Below are 23886 nucleotides of genomic sequence, written 5' to 3' on the forward strand. Positions count from 1 at the left end.
CCCCTTCAATCAGTGAATAGACAACATGCACGACACTCCGGTAACAAACACTCCTGAACCACAGTTAAATGTGACTCAAAGGGGACCCATTGAGCACTTTTGCCAGGACCATTTAAAACCTCTCCTCTTTCTGTTTAAAAGAAAAGCGAGCATTATGCAATAAAAAAAAAAAAAAAAAATTGAGAAGACCCTGGAACATTTCTGGTGCTGTTCTGCAAGTCTAATGTTACAAAATTGACCGGCATTGGATGGTGCCGAGTTAGTTCTTGCTACGAAAATTTCGAATAGAGGGCTAAGAAGAGAATGTGGCAATTATTTGCTGAAACACCAATATTTATTTTTTCTCCCGAAGAAGCTTAAGCAAAACAACCGGATGAATAACGGAGATCTGGCAAGAGAGGGATGTTTGTCCTACCCGGTTCGACCAATCAGAGTCACCATGTTCGGGTGTTGTTCCTCGGAGGAAACTTTGCCTCTGATCAGAACCAGTTTCTCTCGGCCGAGAGGGAGGTGTATTAACCGACGACAAATACCTGTGATTTTGTGATTTATTAACGGATATACTGATTGGAAAAACTAAAAAATATGGTGAGTTATGATCTCGTTTTCCTTTTCCATACCGATATTTTTCACGAGCACTCATTTTGAAGCCAAAAAGTTAACAATTCCCGCCTAATTGAGAGAGAAAAATCAAATCGATAAAAGGGCATATATCAGATATACTTTCAACTTTAAAACGCGTCCAAGTTTTTGAAAATCGGTCGGAGGTTGAGCGAAAAGACTCAATTTTTCGGAACCTGCCCTCTCACCTATTTTTTGCTGCTATCTCCTTCGGTCCGCCTTCACCTCCACTGCATCAATGCACAGCGGAGTGTACCGAATAATTTTAATGACTTTTCTTGAAATAAAAAAATAATGAATAAATGAAAAAACAGCTGAAGAGCAAGGCGTTTGGTTTCGATCCTAATATTTTCAACCTCAATTTGGTATATTAGTTCAGCATTTTTCATTGGCTGGCCTACAAGAAGATCAGATTTATTGCAACGGCCTCCATCGGCGGGGCACATTATGTTCACCTTTAAACGGGACGTCAAATTTTACAAATAACAAAAAATTCTCTCTCTCTCTCTCTCCCCCTCTCTCTCTCCCTCTCTCTCTTCCGATGAACTAATGATCTCAGACTTCCGATAAAGAAGTAAAATATACATTTTGAAAAATAAATTGGTATATTTTCAATATTTTTCGAAAAATTCGGCGTTCTTGAATTATTGGATTCGGGTTCTTGCATCAGAATTGAGGGGCATGAAGGACAAGACGCATACGTGCAGTTTTTGAAATATTTGAGATATAAATGATTAAGTAAAATTATTCTTAATGCATATTCTATGAGAGAATTTGCTCCCAAATTCCAATTTTTAAGCACTGCACTCATGCGCCTTGTCCGCCAAGCCCCTTAATTTTTAGATTTAAGGCGCATCATAAGGTGAACTTGGACTATTAATGAAGGAAGATCTTTGCAACGAAAAAGTTATTTTCTGGATGGCTGGTCAATCAAAAACGTCAAATCAATATACCAAATCGATGCTGAGAATATGAATAGTAAAACGAATTCAACTTCAGCACTCTTCGTAGTTGAGGTCATGCAAACCTCTCGATTGATTTTCAAAAACTTGTGCTTGCTTCAAAAATGAAAAGTGTGTTTAATGTGCTAATTAATTCGGCCTGTTCATGCCCAGAATACATAACGTTAATTTTTGGGACCCTCGTAAACTGAGCCTTAAATATAGCGACTCTCAAAATCTGTCTCATTTGAAATCAATCATGAGAACTTCTACGTACTTTTGTAACTATAACTTTTATTAATTTTTTTATACTTTTGTATTTTCCTTTATTTTGCAGACGACCTACACGGACAAAGGACCAAAGGTAAGAATATTGTCACTTACGTCGTTTCATAGCACTATAAGTGCACTAACTTTAAGCGCAGTAGAGTTATGCCTGCATTTTTGCCGGAGTCTTTGAAAACTTTTAAGATGGCTACGAAATGTCACTTCGTTTAACCTGCATTCGTAATGTGCGACATTAGGGTGCGTCAAAAAAAATGAAAGTCTGAAATGTTCCCCTCCCCAGGCGGCAATCGATGACGTTTGGTAAAAAAACATGTTTGCCAGAATTTGGGCCAATTTCAACCATTTTAAATGGTGCCAAAGGTCAATTTTGTGATGAAATTATGATATTTTGGTTTAGACCTTGATTTCGCACAAAAAACTCGATTTTACGCTGAAATCGTGCGTTTACGAGAAAAATGCCAAAGAACTCGACTTGTAGAGGATGAAATTTTACACTAGGAAGACGTCTTTGTAACCGATAAAAATCAAATTGAACTAGAAAAACTCAACTCGATATTTATTTTTTTGGTCCTGAGAATTTCCGAGGTCTTAGAAAGTAGAGGTGTAAAAGACTCATTTTTCACGAAAATAAGTCGAAAGAGGGTGTAAATGAACTGTAGGCAAGTGTTGAGGATGCAAATGTCATCAGAACTTCCTCAGTTTCAAAAAAAGTTCCAACTATTTTGCACAATCCTCCAAAAAGTGTACGGCTCGAGAAGCAGGATCGTGCTATAATAGTAAGGGGAAAGTGCGGTTTGACCGGGAAAAATTGCGTAACAAACTTTCCCTATGTAATCGTCATCAGTAGGTCCCCCTGAACAACTTCCTAAAAGTTAAAAATGGCCCGACCCCGGAATACCCCTCAAAAAAGTTAAAATTGAAAATGGCGGCCGTAATAAGAGGGTCCGGGAAATCGGTATTTTAAAATGCTCATTCTGTCTCATCATGTGAGGTATCATTTCCTATGTAATTTTGGTCGTAGATTTCATAAATGAATTCCGCAAGGCCCCTTCTGAGCTTACGTTTCTCTCGGTAGTCGTATGTTTCCTTTAATTTCCTTTATTAAATACATTTATAACATCAAATTTAAGTTTCATGGCCATATATGTAAATACATGAAAATAAAGACACTTCACTTTCCTTGTTCCTTCGGTGAATATTTAAAAAAATGCAACCTCCTGCCTTTCACATTTGGCCGCCATCTTTGATTTGGAGCGCCCCCTTTGGCCGGAGGGCCTTGTGGAATTCATTTATGAAATCTACGACCAAAATTACATAGGAAATGATACCTCACATGATGAGACAGAATGAGCATTTTAAAATACCGATTTCCCGGACCCTCTTATTACGGCCGCCATTTTCAATTTTAACTTTTTTGAGGGGTATTCCGGGGTCGGGCCATTTTTAACTTTTAGGAAGTTGTTCAGGGGGACCTACTGATGACGATTACATAGGGAAAGTTTGTTACGCAATTTTTCCCGGTCAAACCGCACTTTCCCCTTACTATTATAGCACGATCCTGCTTCTCGAGCCGTACACTTTTTGGAGGATTGTGCAAAATAGTTGGAACTTTTTTTGAAACTGAGGAAGTTCTGATGACATTTGCATCCTCAACACTTGCCTACAGTTCATTTATACCCTCTTTCGACTTATTTTCGTGAAAAATGAGTCTTTTAAACCTCTACTTTGTAAGACCTCGGAAATTCTGAGGACCAAAAAAATAAATACCGAGTTGAGTTTTTCTAGTTCAATTTGATTTTTATCGGTTACAAAGACGTCTTCCTAGTGTAAAATTTCATCCTCTACAAGTCGAGTTCTTTGGCATTTTTCTCGTAAACGCACGATTTCAGCGTAAAATCGAGTTTTTTGTACGAAATCGAGGTCTAAACCAAAATATCATAATTTCATCACAAAATTGACCTTTGGCACCATTTAAAATGGTTGAAATTGGCCCAAATTTTGGCAAACATGTTTTTTTACCAAACGTCATCGATTGCCGCCTGGGGAGCGGAACATTTCAGACTTTCATTTTTTTTGACGCACCCTAGTGCGACATGGGTCGTATGTTGGCCCGCTGTTTTTCTTTTCTGTCGCAATAATAACTGAATCGGTTACGTTCAAAGTTGCCACGAGTCAAAAACCTATGTGTGATAGATCGCGTACGTGAATCGTAATGGATAGCGAATGGCAAGTTTTTAAAAATTGTGGCAATTGAGCCATTTTAGAAATAAATAATCCGTTTGCGTTTGCTCCTCATCGTAAGCTGAAATATAACTATCCGAGGTACATTCAGCATTGTCAATCAAAAATTTTAACTTTAAAAATTTGTCTTTTTTTTTTAGCCACTGGGCGGAAAATTCAACTGCTTCGATCACGTTACATTCTGGGTTGGAAATGCGAAACAGGTCAGTGCACACTCACACATTATGTACATATTAATTTATTTTTAGATAAAGATAATAAGAGCTTAAATATCAGAAAACTCATCATAAAATCATATGTGATCACAAAAATTTGCTAGAAAAAAAAAAAAAAACCATTTAGACAGAACTGATAATTCACACTGAATTAAAATAAATACTTTTCTTTTCTACTTACCTAAGTGCTTATAAAAGCGGCAAATACGAGTACATTTGCGTCTACGTTTCGCGAGATCCAATCATAGATTAATTATTTCAAAAGTAGAATGACACGATAGTTCCGTATGATCGTACGAATTTTTCACGATAATGAGCGTATAATGAAGGTTTTCTTCGCAAGACTTCTCAAAGTTGGATCGCGGTTTGAAGCACCTTCTTTTCTATGTGATAATCTACGCTTTGTTACGCAATTAGTTTAGGTAACTCTGACCAACACTAAACTATGGACATAGAAAATAGGTTTTTATTCTAAGAATTCCTTCGAGGGAGCACGCTTTCGGCTCTGGTGCCTTCAATTCCGCGCGATACTTCACGCTTTGCCGAAGAGTTAGTTTAGTTGCTTTTTCAACCCGAACTAGAAATCCAAATCGCACCAACCAAATTGCAAATACCAATTGCATTTAACCTATTACTTTCATTTTTTTTCCACGTACTTTAATCCAGTGATCTACCAGACCGATTTTTTCGACTTAATTTAAATTTTGAAATACCCATATAGGCGCCTTTTGAGGGCAGAAAATGCCCTTTTGGTATTGGACCGCGCAGAAGCCAGGAAGCGCACTTATAACCCCTCCCCCACCCCCCTTTAATTAGGAGTAGCGTACCTTATAATGTATGATTCACCTATGCATTCAAGAAAAATCCATCTCTAAACGATGATGGTGATTTCTTGAAAAATCAATGTGAGAATCACAAGTTGAAACACATTTACCTCCGTGGATTTACATTGACGACCGAAAACTTTCAATATACTAACCAAAGTGTCCTGTATTTTTAACAATGAATATTATTATTAAATTTCAGGCGGCGAGTTTTTACTGTACACGTCTCGGGTTTGAACCACTGGCTTACAGAGGGCTGGAAACAGGATCACGGAAATACGCGTACCACGTCGTGCGACAAAACAAGGTTTGTAGCAACATAATGGGTAAAAGCACCAGTGGCGTGGCGTGTTTTGTACTATATCGATTGATCTGTCATTTAAACCTATGGACAAGGATCGATAAACAGGGTGTTTTTAACGAACACCTTAATAATCGATCGTTTACAATAGCTTCAAATGGGGAAATATCGATAATCGATCATTCACGCCTCACCACTGAAAAGCACTCAACCTCGAGAGTGAATGCGTAAGTATTCGATCAAAAATTTAGCACTGCACTTAAGAACGAAATGAAGCTCAATCCGTATTCACTCCTTAAGTTCGATGCTCGTAAACACGGACCCATTGATCTCTCCATATTTTTTGAGGGGCTTCGCTGTCCACAAAAACCAAATAGTGGGCCATATACAGGGTGTCCCAGACCACCCGTTCTGGGCCTTTTTCTCGGATGGTTTAGGTCGTGCGAAGTCAGGGACCGCGGGGTTGAACAGCAGTGGCGTGGCGTGCTTTGCGATATATCGATTGACACGCCACTCAAACCTATGAAAAAAGATCGATTATCAGGGTGGTCGCAGCGAACACCTTAGTAATCGATTCTTTACCATAGCTTCAAATGGCGAGATATCGATAATCGATCATTCACGCCACGCCACTATTGAATATAGGGAATCGACCCCACGGAATCCAAATTTGCCAGGCGATAAAGTGTAAAGCTAAACGTTACTAATTACGGATGCTAGGACTTAGTGAGTTTTTGGAATACTGCTCTCTTTATGGGCCGTAGTATCTTGATTTATTTTGCGGGGAAAGCTCCGTACTTTTGATGGATGCCTGCCATTACTAATATATTAGAGCGCCTTCAGTTTCGTATGATACTGTGCAATACCTCTGGTGTGAAATAGTTGCATCGAGCGCCGTGGCACGCTGCGGCGCGGCAGGCGGGCAGCCACCGCTAAACGCGCATTGGCGCCTACAAACCTAACAGGGATACTTCACGCGTTGCGCAATGCGTGAAGTATCCCTGTTAGGTTTGTAGGCGCCAGTGCGTCGCCGCTCCGCTTTGGGTTAGGCTCTAATATTTAATCTGGCGGAGTCAGCGTTATTCAACTGATGATTTTGAAATGTTTGCCCATCCTGTATGGATTATTCTAATTTTAATTGATGAAAAAAAAATATGTATTAAAGGAAAACATAATGTGTATTTTGTCAATATTAAGGTGGTTCCGATCAAACTTAATACTTTCCAAAGCACACGAATTTCTACACAATTTCTTATAGCCTTTTATAATCGATGGCGAAAAAGCGACAGCCAGGCGATAAAGTGTAAAGCCCGGCGAAAGGAACTATAGCGAGCCCGGCTGCATAATTTTTTATCGCTTCGTATAGCCCGGCCGTATGATTTTCTCCGCATTCTACAGCCAGCTATATGATTTTCTGTAGCCTTCTTTAGTCGGCTATAAGAATTCCTATCGTATTTTGAAACGCAGCTCTTGTCGCCAATTTTTACCAGGGATATATGGTTCTGCTACTAGGGTTATATCGTAACCTTAGAAATTTGGGTAAATCAATTGATAGGCACATCAAACCTGCTTTAAAATATTCATTTCTGCATACGCATAGTAATCAAGAAGGCCGTGATGGTTGTTTTTACAGATCGTTTTCGTATTTGTGTCTGCTTACGAACCATATGAGAAAGAGCTCGGTGATCACTTGATCAAACACGGTGACGGCGTTAATGACGTGGCATTTACGGTTGAGGACATCCAAACTCTGGTCAAGGTAAGGAATATACCTCAATTAACACATTTCTCCCCGACCTGCAGCAATCATAATATTAAAGAGGCAAAAAATATGACGTTCGATGATTTCTATATACCCTGAAATCCATTGAAGCAGTCAAATCCTAAAATTCTGAGAACAGACGCTGAGTAAGTCCTTTTCCATGGAAAACTACGCTTCCATTGAGGTAAAATAATAAAAATCTTGGCAGATTTTGGTTTTGATGATGACTGCAATAAGTGCAATATGCATTGGCGGATTCAGGAATTTGGCAACGTTGTTTTTCTCCAATTAAACCTATGGAAATGTATCGATTCTTGGAGGGGCCAGGTGCTCTGACAAGAATCGATTATTTAGCATAGGTTTAAATGGAGGGAATCCGGTGTTGCCAAATTGCTGGATCCGCCTCTGGCAATATGCAATAATTATCCATGGACGGAGAAATTCCCGAACCTCCATCTCGGCTTGTGACGTTGCAGACTCCCTGTCATGTTTTATTTTTAAATGGAAAACTTCTCAATGTCTAATATTTCCGTGAATTTTCGTTTCTGAGCGAAGAAAATTCTAGGAAAAATTCAAGAAATTATGTTGTATTCCTCTCATTAAAAAATAAAATAAAATGAGAGTGGAGATGTTAAAACAGCGCAAACGAAATACATGGTTTGGGAGTTTCACCGCGGGGGTCCGAAAACTCGATGTTCATTGACTTCTGGCACAGATTCACTTTGAAGTTCGCGGGTTTTCTCACACGCCTAGACAGTGGCGCTGACGATCCCGGTGTTCGTAGAGTCCCTTTATACTGAGAGTCAAGACAATTCGGCTCATGGATGTCACAAACGGGAATAAAGATTACAGAAATTGAACGTTTTTCGTAATCTTTGATCGGCCCATTCTCAAATGCCTTTCTCCGTTCCTCCTCTCATTCCGTTTGTTCCTTGCCGAACCCGTAATTCCCTGGTCCATTCCAGATTATAATCTTCGCAATTGGTGAAAATGTAATCTTTATTCCCGTTTGTGACACTGTGGAGGCCTAAAATACGGGAGCCAATCAGAAGTGGATTCAAATTGTCTTGACTCTCAGTATAAAGGGACTCTAGGTGTTCGGTGGGCGAACTTTCAAGAATTGGTGGATTCAAAATTAACGCGGGAATATCATCGAGCGATTAATGAGGGCGGGAGGGGAGGACTTGATATGAAGAGAAGAGTCATATATAGCACAGGTCCAAAAAAAACGTAAAAAGCTGGATGGAACAATCATTTTCACGCTTTTGGTGAAACTAGAGTGCATAATCTCATGCATAAGGTCGAAGTATTGTGAAAACAGTTTCACAATTGGACTGCATTTTGCAATTTGGAACTATAAATTCTAGCTCTTCTGGAAAAAAAACCTATGTGCACAGCGAAACTCATGGCACATACGTTGTTTTTAAACTGGGCTAGAATTTATAGTAACAAATTACAAAATGTAGTCCAATTATCCTGTACTGAGAGGCTCTATGCCTGGTTAGATCATAATATTTGTTGATATGTTTTAATTACAGAAATCTATCGAAAGTGGTGTCAAACTTGTTCGAGATATCTGGGAGGAGAAAGATGAGTATGGCACGGTGAAATTTGCTACAGTGCAAACGGTGAGTGTAATCCTCACTGATTGAAATTCTAAGGTTAAATCAGGGTGAAATAAAGTCCTTGACTGCACGCCTGGCCGATCGAGACTTAATAGAGGACATGTCCCAAAAATTGTGGGCACTGTTAATTTTTGATAGTTTGTTGGTATTCTTTGGTCTTCTGAGAACAAAAGTATTTGACAATTTGTACAATCATCAGAATTAAAATTGTAAATCAACTGAATTTGAGAAAGTTTTGATCAGCATGTTATGTTGGCCTTTTTGCGATGACCTAGTGCATTCCAGTAAGTTGTACAGGTCTCTTCAAAATGTCTAAGGCTTAGAACTATCTGCACCCCTGGGTTAAATAGTACCTATAGCCAAATTAAAAAGTTGCACTGCTCGTTTATAGTCACAGAACCATAATATTTTCTGACAAAATTTTCAAATAAACATTATGTGGAAATAAAGAGGAGAAACTGCAATCATAAATACAAAGTAAGCTCTTTCCTCCAGTACTTGATTCCGAAGAAATTACCGATGTAATCAGTTACCTATGGTCTTGTTTAATTATTTCAGTTTGGTGACACCACACACACATTTGTTGAAAGATCGGGATATAAAGGATTATTTTTGCCAGGATACAAACCACCATTAACAAGTGACTGTCTAAGCTCCAAACTGTGAGTAAATAATTTGGTTGTAAATACAAAGATTTCTATCCTTCTTATAAGCTTTTAAAAAGAGATAAAGAAACGATATCAAAGCATGTGATCCAACTAGAGAAACAAGAACGACTACTGATAGTCCGAACACGACAAAATCCCTCCAACTGTCCCTGACTGAAAAACATATTTTAAGCATCCAATCCTAGTGAATCATTCAATTAAAACAGTTATTCCATATTTCACAAATTATTGCTTTGAAAAAAAACTTTAAAAAAATTTTTTGTAAGAACAACAGTGCAACAGAGTTGCACGAAATTCAAAGTTTTAAAAAGACCCCATATGAGTAACAGGACAAATACTGATAATTTTGGATTTTTTTTCTCTTTTTGGGAATGATTTTTAGATCACCAGGCAAACTTGACTTCATCGATCATGTTGTTGGAAATCAACCAGATTTACAAATGGAATCAACGGCACAATGGTAAGCGATTGGCTTTAATTATCGTCTTCTTTCCATAAATTCAAAAAAATCTGGCAATTTTTTGCTCTTTTTGATTTAAAGGCATTGTGCCTAGCATCAAAAGTCAACTTTTGGGTCAAACAGGTCTTGGGTTTACTAGTCACAGAAATTTTGAAAGCCATTCATTAATAATGGAGAGAAATATGACGTCATATCTGGAACAAACACTTTGTTAACCAAGATCATTCTTGTGCTATATGAAGCTAACTAAGCTGACGAAGATAGCTAACTGAGACACTAAGATAACTAAGCTGATCTTGCGATAACTAAGCCAAAAAAAAAAAAAAGCGGGGAGAGAAGAGGGACCTACAATGAGGCAAAGCTTCAAGCGAATTTTAGTACGGTCGCAGAGGGATGATAATTTTCACTTTTCTCTGCATGGAAACTTATGAGCAAACAGCGATACAATTTCATAACGCACGTTTCTGTTTGACCACAGGTATGAGAAAAATCTACAATTTCATCGTTTCTGGTCTGTTGATGACACGCAGCTACACACAGAATTTTCCGCCCTTCGTTCAATTGTGATGACAAACTGGGAGGAGACAGTTAAGGTGTGTGCATGGCAAAATCGAACATGCTGCGAGCAACTTTCCAATTCAATGCAGCACAAAAGGCAAAAATAGAAACTACATTTAGAGATAGCATCTTCATTCAGGAAGCATTTTTCTAATTTTGTCTTCTCCAGTAAATAATTTTCTATCGACCTGTCAAAATATGAAAGAGGCTTGCAACACCCCAATACCTTACCTATTTTTGAGACAGTTTGATATTTTTTTTCTCTTTACATATTCAATGCAACAAGAGACATACATTTATACATTCATTGTGCAGTTTTGTTTAAATGGTCAGCCTCCTGGGCTACATGCGAACCTCTTTGATAGGAACTGAAGACACCTCAGTTCTGGTAAGTGTCTTGGAAATGTTTATCAATACATTCAAAAACATTCGTAAAACCATTGAGCTTTTGATTTCTGCACCCAAAAGAAAAACAAATACATTTTGAAATTGCGCTTAATTTTTGCAAATGCAAATGGTGCAAATGCTACTTTACTGGAGGAATAATACTAAAAATTTAAATTCTGCTTAAAACAGCTTTGAATTTAATGAAAAACTTAAACTGACATTTACACTTGCCTATTTTGTAGATACCTATCAACGAACCCGCACCAGGGAAGAAAAAAAGTCAAATTGCAGAGTACGTTGAATATTATGGAGGAGCTGGAATACAGCACATTGCTCTTAACACAAGTGATATTATCCAATCTGTAAGTCGGACATGATAAAGCCACCATCCAATCCTATTTTAGTAATTTTTAAGTAATTTATATTCCAAATTCACCCAACTTAAGATGAAAGAAGAAGAACAATGCTGGGTCCACACTATTCTGCAGGGAAATCAAAGTAAAAATGTCCAAAATTTATAATTGGAGTCACAAAATGAGCTCTACTTATTGTAACAACTATTAAAGTATCTAAAAAAAATTTCTAAAATAGCAAATAGTTTTGGTCTCAGGAAATGATCTTTTAAAGTTTGTTGATGTACGTATATTTACCTACTATTTTTTAAAACAAAGAAGAAGTTGCTCGATTTTGAAAACATTGGAATCCGGCTGGTTCCCTTTGGTTGAGTGTCATCTATTTATATTAATTGCGTCAAGTTTGAAGATCCGTCTTTATTAACTATATAAATAAATGTGGACTAAATTCATTTCCAATGCTAATTGTTTGGAAATTTGATAAGTTTATTACACTCTTTCCATACATTTTAATAATGTCTTTTCCATTGATTCATGGAAAAATATTTACTTTCACAGATAAGAAATCTTCGCAGCAGAGGTTTGGAGTTCCTGAAAGTTCCAGATACATACTACGACTCACTTAGAGAAAGACTGAAGGCTGATAATGTACAACTAAAGGAAAATCTAGACACATTACAGGTAGAAGTTCTTTCTAATTTTTTCCCCATTTTTACGCCTACAAATTTTTAGTAAAATTCTTTTGTCCAGTAACACCAGAAAATATGCAGAAAGAAATGCTAGTTTCTCATTGAATCACAAATATCGAGATAAAACAATTAAATTCAAAGTTTTGAAGAAAATATTCATTTTTAAAGTGTTTAAAGTTTGTTAAAATCTGCTAAAGTTACAGGTGTAAATTAATTTATTCTACCGTTAAAATTTTTCAGGAGCTGCGGATTCTTGTTGATTACGATGAAAATGGATACCTTCTTCAAATTTTCACAGAAAATATGCAAGATCGACCGACACTATTCTTAGAGGTTATACAACGACACAACCATAATGTAAGATAGACACAGAATATTTTTAAAGTAAAAGCCCATAAAAAACCAGCAGAAAAGTTTAGCACCATCCTGACAGTCCAAAAATGGATAGTTCATGGTTCGAAAAATTTCTCGATGGTGAAACATATTAACGACAAAAAAAAGTAGCCTGGATGCGTTCCGAATTATCTGATTGAAAATATTCCCTGATGACCATCAAGGTTCGAAGTTTTGGATAAAAAAAATTAGTTTGATTTCAACTGAATTCAGCAAGCTTTCTTGATTGAGACAAGGGGTTTTGGGCATGGCATCTTTCTGGTTTTTGCACTGCATATTACATTCACGATCTGTTTTAGATATTTTTATGAGCAAAGAGTAGTGAGATATCGAAGAGTAGACAGTGGATCCTTTGATTGACATTTTATTATAACAATTTATAAATCACCAATCAAAAGTTAACACAAAAAAAAAAACATTACACCACAAATTCAAAACAACTTGATTTGGCTCATATATTGCACGCTGTAATTTTCAAGATCTTGAGTTTAAAAGCAAAATATTAAAAATTTGACTTTTGATCGGAAAGCATTCTCACCTGTCATTGAACATTTGGCACAGCACCTGACATGCATATTCAATTATGAGATATCGTCAGGCACCTAAAACTTGTCAGTTAATATCAGACTGTAGAATGATGTATCTATTTGTCCACATAATCTTAAAGGTATGTAGTTCCAAAAAAACTCAAGAAAATATTTAATAGTTCCAACCTTTGCACGATTTTCAACTCAAATTCAAAAGTAATAAAAAAACTTCACTTGGAGACGTTATTGAAAAGTGGTGCTTAACAGTTTGGCGATTCCACAATCATTCCCACTGAAAAGTACCTTGAGTTAGTGAACTGATTGATACATGAAACTTTCCGTTGATTATTATAACCATACAGTTTTTGTTTCGCACTAGAGTTGATAAATTTTAGATTTTAAACAAAAAATCTAGGTATTCTATGGTTCCATTTTGTATGGATATTTGAAATGCATTCATTGACAGGACTCCAATTTTTTTCTTCTTCCTCTCATTGTTGAAGAAACAACTATGGATTCAGCTCAAAATTTTTACTTTAAAAAAACGAACCCTGTTCTGTATTTTACTTCTTGATATAAGCGGCCGATAAAAAATATTTTTCTCCACCCAAATCGTAGCAGGATGTTTTTAATAGAGACTAAGGTTTTTTTTTCATGGCTACTTCACTTTTGATATGTATTCTTCTATTCTCTTTCCAAGCACTGAAAGAAGAAGAATCATTAACTGAAAAATCAGATTATTTAAAATAATTTTTTTAATTTTTTACAGGGATTTGGTGCTGGAAACTTCAAAGCTCTGTTTGAAGCTATTGAGCTGGCCCAGGCGCAAAGAGGAAATTTGTAAAGATATTTCAGTGATAATTAGCCAGACTTCCCAGAAATTTTATAAAAATTATGCTTTTTTTTATGTTTCTTGTGAAATAAATTGAAAGTAAAATATTATTCTTACTTTAGAAAAGGAAATTCTTACTTTCAAAACCTTTCAAGCCACACTTAAATACCAAAAATTCCTTGATTCGCTCTTATGGTGACTTAATTTTGAAAAAAAGTTTTTTGATAACCAGGACAAATTGTAAGAGACACATCATTCAAGAGATTCATCATTTCTTTTGAAAAAAACAGAAATTGTAACCTACCTGTTACAAGCAAGGTATTCAAATTCTGCTCAATGTTCACTGAGCCAAAAATTTTGAGAAACAGATTATTGTTCTTTCATTTTGAGGATTATTCATGTTGATATTCAATTACCGCCCAAATTCTCGCAGGAAATCCTCACATTGATTCTCCTTCAATGCAATCTACTATAAAGAATTGATTATAGGTGAGGCAGCTAACCTGCCTCTACCAAGGTCTATTGTCTCACATACATTTGAGCCGACGAAACAAAGCAATTTCAACTCCTGTCACCTGCTTTGTTCGCCACGCTGGCATTAACCAAATTTCATTAAAAAAATTGAATGATATTTAATCCTGAAAATTCTCCTAAAGATATGAATGAACACAAAAATAAAGGAGAAATACCTGGTTAATAAATGTGCAAAAAATTTGAGACATTTAAAATTTATAACTCACATTACTATGAATAATGGTCATGATTCCTCCTTAAGGGCAGAGTTGATTGCATCTAAGAGGCAATCTGGATTGGGTTTGGCTGACGTGCTAGCAACAGGTAGACCTGCATCTTCCAGGGCCCGCTTTGTTGTTGGTCCAATCGCTATAAACTGAAAGAAAAAAAAATGATAAGAACCTTGTTGAAAAAGAAATTAAGGTGATGAAAATTATTAATGCATAAATGAGGGGCTTGGAGGACAAGGTGCATAAGTGCAGTTTTTACAATTTTGAGAAGTACGTGATAGAAGTTTCGAAATCAAATGGATCCTTATAGTGAAAAGAAAGTTCAAACTAACTTTTTGATGTTTAAAAATTGGAATTTGGGAGCAAATTTGTCACAGAATATGCATTAAGATTAGTTTCCCTTGAAATCATCCATATCTCAATTTCTTCAAAAACAGCCCTTATGGGCCATGTCCTCCAAGCCCCTGAAATGAGAGATTGTGAGAAGATATCGACGGTGTAAGTCGGTAATCACATAATTCGTTTGCCGTGTCTGAAAATCTCTGCCTCTATGTTATTTTTTAAAAAGAGAACAAATTGTCATCACTCCTTGAAGTTTTGGCGGAATTTTCTTCGCAAAGAGAAGAAAAATCACGGCAGTTTTAAAGAATTGCTGTTGAGTAGTTTTTTGTTCAAAGAATAAAGTATGACAGGAAGTCTGCGACGTCGCAAACCGAGTAATGTGATTGCCGACTTACACCGTCGATATGTACTTTAGAGTGAGAGGTAATTCCTGCCATCCTCATTTCAGTGGAGGGAAAACAACTTTTACTATTTTGCACGGCTTTGTACAGTTTTTCTTTATTTCATGAGAAAAGAACTCCAAAAGTTTCACCGTCGATATGTACTTTAGAGTGAGAGGTAATTCCTGCCATCCTCATTTCAGTAGAGGGAAAACAACTTTTACTATTTTGCATAGCTTTGTACAGTTTTTCTTCATTTCATGAGAAAAGAACTCCAAATGTTTCATGCAAGACTGTGAGTTAAAGCTCTGAGAGAATGAATTCATATCGGAAAGCATTTTTCAATTCAATTATAATTAATCTAAATACAATAATTATTTAATTTAAATAGTTCATAAATACATTTAATAAGTAAAATTACAGATAAATGAATTAAGTTTTTGAATTATGAAGATTTAGATTTAGTGATGCCATACCAAGTAGCAGTGATTGCGATAAATAGCGATTTTATCGGTTGGTTATTGCGATTGAATCAGTGGCAATACATCGAGATATTATCGCATTAAAAATTGCGATTAATAGCAATTAAATTGCTACACATCGCAATTTTTGGTTCCATAAAATCGTGATCAATTTTCGTCAATATAATTGAGATTAAATTGCCATTTATCGCAATGCATAGTCGGGTGATAAAAGCCTGATTTTAACGCGATAAGATAGAGGATAATCGCTCAGATGTTGATGATCCTGGCGCTTTTATCGCCGATAAAATCGCAATGTATAGCAATTTTTCCGTTGAAAAATGCTACTTGGGATGCTGACAACTGTTGAAGTATCATACCTTCACTTTACTGATGAAGGCTTCTGTCATGATGGGCTTAGAAAACGAAATCCCAGATGGACTGAAGAAGACTGCAACATCAGGAATATTCTGTTTCACTACCTCTTCCATCTGCTCTTTCAGTGCAGGATGTGGAACAGTTTTGTACACCTCTAATTCTTCCACAGCAACACCTCTCTCTTTTAATTTGTCATGGACCTTGTGGGAAGATAAACTACCGATTGGCAGTAAGAGAGGTTTTGATCCAGGTTTGATCTCTGAAAATATTCGAAAAAACAATTAAAAAATTTACTCTCCTTGGTTCTTAAAGAAGAAAACACAGCTGGAGTAGGATTACTAGATTTCACAGTTGAACAATCTGAATTTCAGCCAGTCTCTTGAGAACAAGAAATTAATGAGTTTAACTTTTTAGCAAAAAAGGAAGATAGCCCCTGCTCATGGGCCTAAAGAATTATTTCGACCAAGAAAATTGCAAATTATTGACTGAAAATGTGACTTGTGATGGAAGTAGGTTGCATAACTTCGGCCAGGTGATATTACATACGACAGATGTACGAACATGCTGCCACGTAAGACAACATAATAACATGGCAGTATGTTCAGCACTGCTTTATGTGTCCATCATGTGTTTTCATCTGGCCGAAGATGTGTAAACTACTTACCTATAAAGTGGCAACATTATTCTGAGAACTTTTGAACCTCAACACAAAAAGAGGATTGATCCTGAAATTGGATAAGAGCTGACGATAAGTCACAGGGTAAAACTTTAGGTTTAAGGACTTTTCAACTTTAATGAAATTTACCTTCCAGAATGACAGAAATCAAAGATTCTTCATTGCCTGCAGAGGCACCGACAGTACTTGAAAAATTCAATACACTCCGCACCAGCTGATCTGTTTTCTCAGAGACTACGAAAACTTTTCGGGACTCCCACCCAGGCGGTAAGTGGTTTAATTTTAAAGCCTCAGAAACAGCTTTAACACAGCGAGGGCTTGTGAAAACTATACCTGAAATAATTACCGATACATTAGATATGAAAGAAAAATAAGTGTAACAAATTTCACAAATACTGCACAAAATAAAGATTTCTCAGGAGCATAGAACTCAGATTCATGGCTTAAATTTTCTTCAAGGTTGAAATAAAATGGCATGCTTTAGAATAAAAATAATAATAGCAGATAATGAAATTGACAGTTGAAATTCTGAGTGTTATTTCTTTCACTTAGGGTTACCTAAGTAATTTGGAATTAAAATGGAATTTGAGACTTTTTTTTCTATACTTGAAAGATGCCGATTTCCTTACATATAAGATACGCTTTATTGGTGCTACTATTGCATTGAAGATACTATTGCATTTTGATACTATTGCATTTTGTGTAGATTGTCACAATGAGCACTTCAATATGCAAAATAGGTCCAAATTCTACAGAGGGATTTGGCCCAGTTCCCAATTAACTTACTGGAACCCATGCTAGGTATGGCAAAGCCAAAAATCTCATGGCTTTGAAACGGCTACAAATTTTGATTTTCCATGTTAACAGCAATGTCAGCTATGTTGAAAATGTATCGCACCCGTCCAACATAGAAACTAGCGGCTTCAAAGAGGCTCAACGATGGAATTTTTGACTGTTGCCTTTCGGAGATCATCAGGCATACGAGTTCAGGCTCAACATTGTTTGAAGGTATAACCAATGTATTCAGGATGCATTATAAATAAGATCTTGATATTTTAAAGAAATTTTGTGCAGAAATGGCAGAGAAATTGAAGAATTAGTATCAGTTTAAGAGCCCCAGTTTCTATGTGATTCGAGCGCAAAGGGGCTTTAAAAGTAGACGGAAGGAATCGCTGGCTATAAGTCATCAAACCACAAAATTGGTTCTCTGAGTTTTTATCTTTGTCATTAGCAACCCTACCAGGTCCGAGAAGTGAACCAAATCCTTTGGCGGAAATTTGGCTGTAATCACAGAAAATAAATACCTGAGTAGTTTTTGGGGCCATTCAATCTCTCTGCAAGATTTTCTAGGCTATGAAAGTGGAAATCCAGTGAATGTATGAGCCGTACATGAAACTTATGATGGGTCAGGGTGGAGACGTATGGATCCTCTGCTTCACTCCTGGCTTCATCAGATTGAGCTTTCAGCAGTAGGACACTGGGCATCTCGAGAAATGAGCATGAATACCTGTTACTGTATTCAAGAACGCCAAGAGGAATGATAGAACGACTTTGAAGCCAAAGAGAAGTCTTGCACGTCCAGGGTACCTTCTTCTTGCAGAATTTCTGTAGTAAGTAGCCGAGACAAAAAAAGGCTATCAAATCATGTCATGTCATGATGTTACACAAGTGCCCTCAGAAGACTGAGACTAGAGATAAATTAAAAACCTTCTAATGAAATATGAAGAGACTATTTAAAAATAACTAGAACCTATTAACGAGAACGGCAAAGTCACAATGTAAAAAGTAAACAAACCAGCAATTTTAAAGTGAGGTTAGAAAATCTACCTTCGATATTTTTGATATCGATTTTCTGTTCGACTGTTATCAACAACAGCTCACAAGTGATAACAGCGGCAAAACGCCGAAACCGAGACGTCAAAACAGGAAAACGAAGAAGAAAACCAGAAAAACACCCGCGTTTTCCTTCGATCATTGCACGCTCTCATTGTTCATTGTTCCCTCCATTTACCAATCTTGTTCAATCCTGTTTATCTCGTCTCATCGCCTCGCTGGTATTGGAAATCTTACGCGTGAACGCGTGCATCTATTTAGCAGATCACTCTCCTTTGCCTTTCACGGAAACTCGCGCTTTTCTACCTCAGCCTAACACCGCTTCATCCTTCATCACTCCATCTATTTGTAAGTATGTAATGCGAGTTTCAAAGCTTTCATTGAAATAACTTTACTTACCTCCTGATCCGAATACCTTTCACCTGCTCCAAGAATCACGTTTTCACAAATTGGCACTGTGATTCAATGGAGTAATTCTACCTTTACTCAAGCGAATTCTGATGTTCACACCGTCTCTTCTTGACTTTGCTAAATGAACCTTTACACAGCGCAGCAATGGCTATTCCCACTTTTTTCATTCTTATCCAATCTAATTTGTAGTCCAAGGCTCCCATGATGTGTTATCCTCCAGAATACAAACAGCTTTCCGTAGTCTGTAGGTCTGGTTGTATGATGTGATTTTTGAGGATGTACCTTCTCTCATAATAATTTCTTTCTTTTTTCCTGTAAGTGGCATAAGAAGATGCTTTATTTTGACGTCATATTTGTAAGGGAGACGGATAGTTATCCACTTCTCGCTCTCAGCTTGGAAGTGCATACATGACTGTTGAATGCATTCCTAGACTGCATATAAATCATATTTTTTCGTGTGTACCTATGGTTTACGGATAGATGAGCCCAATCCTTATTAAAGATCCTGAAAGTCGTAGGAACCACACTTGCTCACCGTACACATGCATCATCACCCAAGTAGCACAGTACCTACAACGAAAAGATTGAAATTGAATTGCAATTTGATTTCATTAAAATTGTAATTTTTCTACCATTAAATTGTAGTGTTTTTAGGTACATCATTCAGTCGATGTATGCCGATTTTTAACCATCAACAACATGTGCTTGCCATATGTTACAGAGATAGGCAATATGCAATGCAATGAAAAATTATTTTCTGTCAAAACAACATGCGATTATCGCATCGATTGGTTCTATTTTTGCAACTACTCAATTCTCTCGAATTTTGAGATCGCAATTCTGTTGTCAGGAGGCTTAAGAATTCACACACCAATTTTGACAAACAAATTCAACGTATTAAAGGCATGGTTTTTTTAGAGGAAAAATATCGCATTTGATACTGATATCGAAACTGCACTGGAATGCGATATTCTTCCTCTAAAAAAACCACTCCTTTATTGCATTGAATTTGTTTGTCAAATTTGGTAATCGAGAAAAATTATGAGTATATAGCTAATAAAATGGAACCAATCGATGCGATATATCGCATATAGTTCTGACACATAATATGGTGTCCATCGAATCACCTTAATATTTCAGTTCTCCAGCGAAGTATGCATGTTAATTTTTAGAAAATTTTCTAGCAATACAATAAGCTCGCTTTATTGCAGTTCACTTATTTGAGTTCACTTTTTTTACAGTCTGCTAAAGCAAAGTAGTGAACCTGCAAAATGTCCGACACTGAAGACAAGAAGAAGGGTGCGAGCAAGGCAGCAACAGCCAATGCCAAGGAGGTATGTGAAGCAGCTGTATCAGTCGTTGGATCATCTCTTTCTTGTCAAAATATCAAAAGTGCCCTTCAAGCTTAAATTTTTTGTCAAGAGACATCTTGAAATTATTTCAAATTTCGCCCTAAATTCTTTGTCTTCCATACTTTTTTTTCTAATTTTTGGAATTTATCTGTCGATGAATTATAAGTGGCATTTGTAAAGCTAACAAATTGATGGTGAAACTACCAGACCATGTTTCTCGTTTGCAGTGTTTAAAAAGCTCCGCTCCCATTTTATTTTTCGAAAGGAGAACAAATCAATTTCACTCCTTGGAGTAAGTTTTCACAGAGAAAGAAAATCATGGAAGCTTTTAAGAATTGATGTTGAGAAGTTTTTCATTTAAAAAATAAACCATTACATGAAGTCCGCAACATTGCATACCAAGATACTCTGTCTGTTAGTTTCACAGTTTTTTTCACAATTTTCTTCTCAGCTTTGTGCTAACCTTTGTCAGTCGAGATCCTTTCGCCAACAAAGCTCTTCTTTCACTCAGGAAAAAGATTGGAATTGCTCGCAGGGAGGTCTGTTTAGTATGATGATGGATAAGAGATATAGGTTCCATTTCAATGAAGTGAACTAATCTTACGCAGACCCCAAATTTTAAATTACAGTGTCAGTAATTTTTAGTCAACAATTCAATACTATCAATTAATTTTTCTACCCAGTTTTTCATTCCTTCTCTGGAATTTTCCTAATTTTTTTCTTCTTTTTTTTTGTCTTCTTTTTTTTTGTCTTCTTTTTTTTCTTTTCATTTTTATAGCAACTGTTGGTTGCCTATTAGACTAATTTAATGTGATTTTTAAGGCAACTTTTAAAAGGAATAGTCAGACTCTAGAGTTGTATAGTAAAAGTGGATATTTAGTATGAGATCATATATTTTCACCGGGATAAGTCGGTGCTGAAAATTTTTACTTTTAAAATCAATTTCTTTATTTTCGTGATGAAAGTTGAAACTTAAATTTTTTGTTTAAGTATATATTTTCATGGTCTTGGTCCCTCAGAGTACTTTAGATACCTCGAATAAATGTCAGGAATCGTGTAATGCTTACTCTTTTGCCAATAAGAAGTATTATAATGGAGATAAAAAATTTGGAGCGAATTGAATGATTTATGATTATTCTGCCTAAAATTGAACAGACCCTGTGTTATCAAGAGTGAAGAGAGGTCTCAAAATCAGTAGAACTACTTACAAAGTCATCTGTATGAGATATTAGCTTTACAGCTATCTGTAATGAGATATCAGCTTTAAGCTGAACTTTTTATGCACGATGGCTAAAAAACTCCATCATCACGTACAAAGTGGTGACAAATATGCTGTGTGTTTTTGAAGCGGACTACCTACCACTATTATTCGTAAGCAGACTTGATGGAAATTTTTTGGTGTTTCTAGACGTACAATTTTCTTTTTATGCCTTCAGAATGAACCTGCAGCAGCTCCAAAGAAACGTGGTCGTCCTGCAGCCGAGAAAAAAGAGGCTCCTCCGAAAGAATCAAAGCCTGAGGAGGTAGAAGACGAAGAGCCTGAAGAGGAAGTAGAAGAAGAAGAAGATGAACCTTCACCACCAAAGAGAGGTCGAGGCAGGCCCAAGAAAGGCACAACATCTGCTCCTGCTCCAAAGAAGGTACAGTCTCTAATGACTTTAAAGCACCAATATCCAAATTTTTCCAAGCATCGACAAAGAAAGTGTCCAAAACTGCTGCTCTCTATATGACTTTTTTTCTTCACTGACTTTTCAGACGCATTCATTTTGTCTTTATTCCCCGATGAGGTCACTCCATGCCAAGTGATGCCTATAGCCAATCCATTCTAACCTGGAGCAACACATCTTATTTGTGCTCATATCCAGCGCTCGATGCCTCTAAAACGGTTCATTGAATCTCCAAGCACCTATTGGAAATTTTTTTAAGGATGTCATATAAAATTCCTTGAAAGACAATCTTTATTTGATATGAATCTTTATTTGATATGTATAGGTGTACTATCGTTTTTCAAGAAAACTTTCATGAGAACCAACACCGAGAAGCAAAATTCTGAAAGTCATTAAAAACATGTCCTTGTGCCCCTGTTGTTGTTCGGTTCAAAGTTGACCCCTTTTCTCTTTGATCAACAGGTCCCATCAGGCAGAGGCAGAGGACGTCCTCCAAAGAACAAGGGAAAAGCTGCAGCTGCTAGCGAAACTAACGGAGATGCCTCCGATTAACTGAGAAAAGGGCTCGTTTCTCTTCCATCGATAACTCATTAGCCTCTCTGGTTGTAATATTGCTACCTAATCTGGGCTCTCACAATAAGCAGATTCTTTCAGAGGTATTATAATTACTTTTTATTTGCAATTTTTTCACTATGAAATGTAGAGAAAAAGCTATCTTTATAGGTTTTACATTCTCACGGAAAATTTAGGCCCGTTCTTATGGCAATGACAATCTGAAAATGAATTTTTCATGTATTTTACTAAAATTGTTGTACTGTGTTTTTTTGCAATTTAAGCGGTTCATTAAATGGGCCCTGTTTTTTTTTAAAATTTTTCTAGTTTAATTGGTTATAATTAATGAATTTCTCGTTACTTCTACAAAAAAATTTAATAGATAGTTCTTAGCTTTTAAACTTCCAACTGTTCATTTTGATTAGTAATTTTTGGTTACCTCTCTTAATTAATTTATTGGTAGCCTTTTTAGTCCTTTAAAGATTTGTATTTTATTTGACTGAATGTTTTATTTTAAGATAAAGACTTCTCACTATCAGTCTTAAATTTTTCCTCACATAAGTCAAATCTCATCTATAATAAGAAGTTACTAATTAACCTTAGGATAGTAGAAAGTTATTTTTCTTTCTTTTTTTGCTAGTGTTCTATGAAATCATCACATACTCTGCTGTGAACTTTCTTATATTCTCTTTTCTTATCTTAGAAGCTTAGGTATAAATTAAATAAATCTTGACCTTACACATATATGCAGGCCATTAATAATGAAGCAATTTCATCTCATGAGTGAGGGCATATGAACTGTCAACTTTCCATAGCCCAAATCATTGTTTATACTCTCTTTCAGGATTATTCTTATAACCATATCACTTTTTATGGCTTTTAGCACCTTCTTTTATAATCATTGGTATTTTTTAAAATATTTTCCACCAATAGACTTGTAATTTTAATATTTCCCTCCATATACAAATTCACAATGGTTATTCAGTGTGGAGGAGTGTTGCCTCTCCTCTTTACACTGTAGTCTGGCTGCAAAATCATGTTAATGTATCACTCATGGTTTCATCTGGTAAGATCTCTTTTCCTTCTTGTAAAGCAGCTGTTTGTCATATCAATAATACAATTACGTATTAAAATGTATTTCAATTTCTCAAAATTCTGTTTTATTTACTTCAAACAACAGAGAGGTGCCCTTCTCACACTCAGCACCCAGGCAGAAAGGAACCACTGCGTTTACCAAGTAAAAATTGTGTATCTTCTTATAAAAAATTGCTTAGAGCAGCAAATAATTTTGCTATCCTATCAGAAAGTTGTTAATTTTAAAGGAAAATAGTTATGAAAATTGAATTATGTACTGTACTTATTTTTAACATATTTTAAAGGGAAAAATGTTGCACAATTTTAGAAAC

At 36.2% G+C, this 23886-nt stretch overlaps 3 protein-coding genes across 4 annotated transcripts; 2 read left to right on the forward strand and 1 right to left on the reverse strand.

Annotated features, from left to right (window-relative positions):
• The first annotated feature begins 445 nt into the window (after nucleotides 1–445).
• On the forward strand, nucleotides 446–13795 carry Hpd (4-hydroxyphenylpyruvate dioxygenase). The gene is made up of 13 exons (XM_019062355.2): nucleotides 446–588; nucleotides 1900–1926; nucleotides 4232–4294; nucleotides 5333–5437; nucleotides 7065–7190; nucleotides 8732–8821; nucleotides 9377–9480; nucleotides 9869–9946; nucleotides 10425–10539; nucleotides 11134–11253; nucleotides 11803–11925; nucleotides 12174–12290; nucleotides 13623–13795. Exons 1-13 carry the CDS (start codon nucleotides 586–588, stop codon nucleotides 13695–13697), a joined length of 1146 nt encoding a protein of 381 aa, XP_018917900.2. The 5' UTR covers nucleotides 446–585; the 3' UTR covers nucleotides 13698–13795.
• On the reverse strand, nucleotides 12675–19259 carry LOC109044558 (uroporphyrinogen-III synthase). Of its 2 annotated transcripts, none has more exons than XM_019062358.2 (5): nucleotides 17970–18532; nucleotides 16795–16998; nucleotides 15992–16248; nucleotides 14426–14574; nucleotides 12675–13555 (listed from the first exon to the last, which is right to left on the reverse strand). In XM_019062358.2, the coding sequence occupies exons 1-4, from the start codon at nucleotides 18148–18150 to the stop codon at nucleotides 14443–14445; spliced, it is 774 nt and encodes a 257-aa protein (XP_018917903.2). In that variant the 5' UTR covers nucleotides 18151–18532; the 3' UTR covers nucleotides 12675–13555; nucleotides 14426–14442. The 2 variants fall into 2 exon arrangements, with proteins under 2 accessions (XP_018917903.2, XP_018917902.2); XM_019062357.2 differs by lacking the exon at nucleotides 12675–13555 and adding an exon at nucleotides 18898–19259 and having other exon boundaries at nucleotides 13951–14574; nucleotides 17970–18270.
• Nucleotides 18710–23633, forward strand: LOC109044559 (uncharacterized). Its single transcript, XM_019062360.2, has 4 exons — nucleotides 18710–18846; nucleotides 20151–20243; nucleotides 21698–21901; nucleotides 22391–23633. The coding sequence occupies exons 2-4, from the start codon at nucleotides 20181–20183 to the stop codon at nucleotides 22478–22480; spliced, it is 357 nt and encodes a 118-aa protein (XP_018917905.2). The 5' UTR covers nucleotides 18710–18846; nucleotides 20151–20180; the 3' UTR covers nucleotides 22481–23633.
• Nucleotides 23634–23886: the final 253 nt, after the last annotated feature.

The sequence above is a fragment of the Bemisia tabaci genome, chromosome 8 (assembly GCF_918797505.1).
Source record: "Bemisia tabaci chromosome 8, PGI_BMITA_v3".
Classification (NCBI taxonomy): Eukaryota; Metazoa; Arthropoda; class Insecta; order Hemiptera; family Aleyrodidae; genus Bemisia; species Bemisia tabaci.

Bases quoted from the DNA above. Each gene is read 5' to 3' on its own strand.
- LOC109044559 (XM_019062360.2), top strand. From the start codon at position 20,181: ATGTCCGACACTGAAGACAAGAAGAAGGGTGCGAGCAAGGCAGCAACA. The intron at 20,244-21,697 runs GTATGTGAAGCA...TTATGCCTTCAG, and splicing joins CAACAGCCAATGCCAAGGAG to AATGAACCTGCAGCAGCTCC. The intron at 21,902-22,390 runs GTACAGTCTCTA...TTTGATCAACAG, and splicing joins CTGCTCCTGCTCCAAAGAAG to GTCCCATCAGGCAGAGGCAG.
- Hpd (XM_019062355.2), top strand. The intron at 1,927-4,231 runs GTAAGAATATTG...TTTTTTTTTTAG, and splicing joins ACACGGACAAAGGACCAAAG to CCACTGGGCGGAAAATTCAA. The intron at 9,481-9,868 runs GTGAGTAAATAA...AATGATTTTTAG, and splicing joins GACTGTCTAAGCTCCAAACT to ATCACCAGGCAAACTTGACT.
- LOC109044558 (XM_019062358.2), bottom strand. From the start codon at position 18,150: ATGCCCAGTGTCCTACTGCTGAAAGCTCAATCTGATGAAGCCAGGAGT. The intron at 16,999-17,969 runs GTATTTATTTTC...TAATTATTTCAG, and splicing joins TGGCCCCAAAAACTACTCAG to GTATAGTTTTCACAAGCCCT. The intron at 14,575-15,991 runs GTATGATACTTC...TTTTTCTTTCAG, and splicing joins CCTTCATCAGTAAAGTGAAG to TTTATAGCGATTGGACCAAC.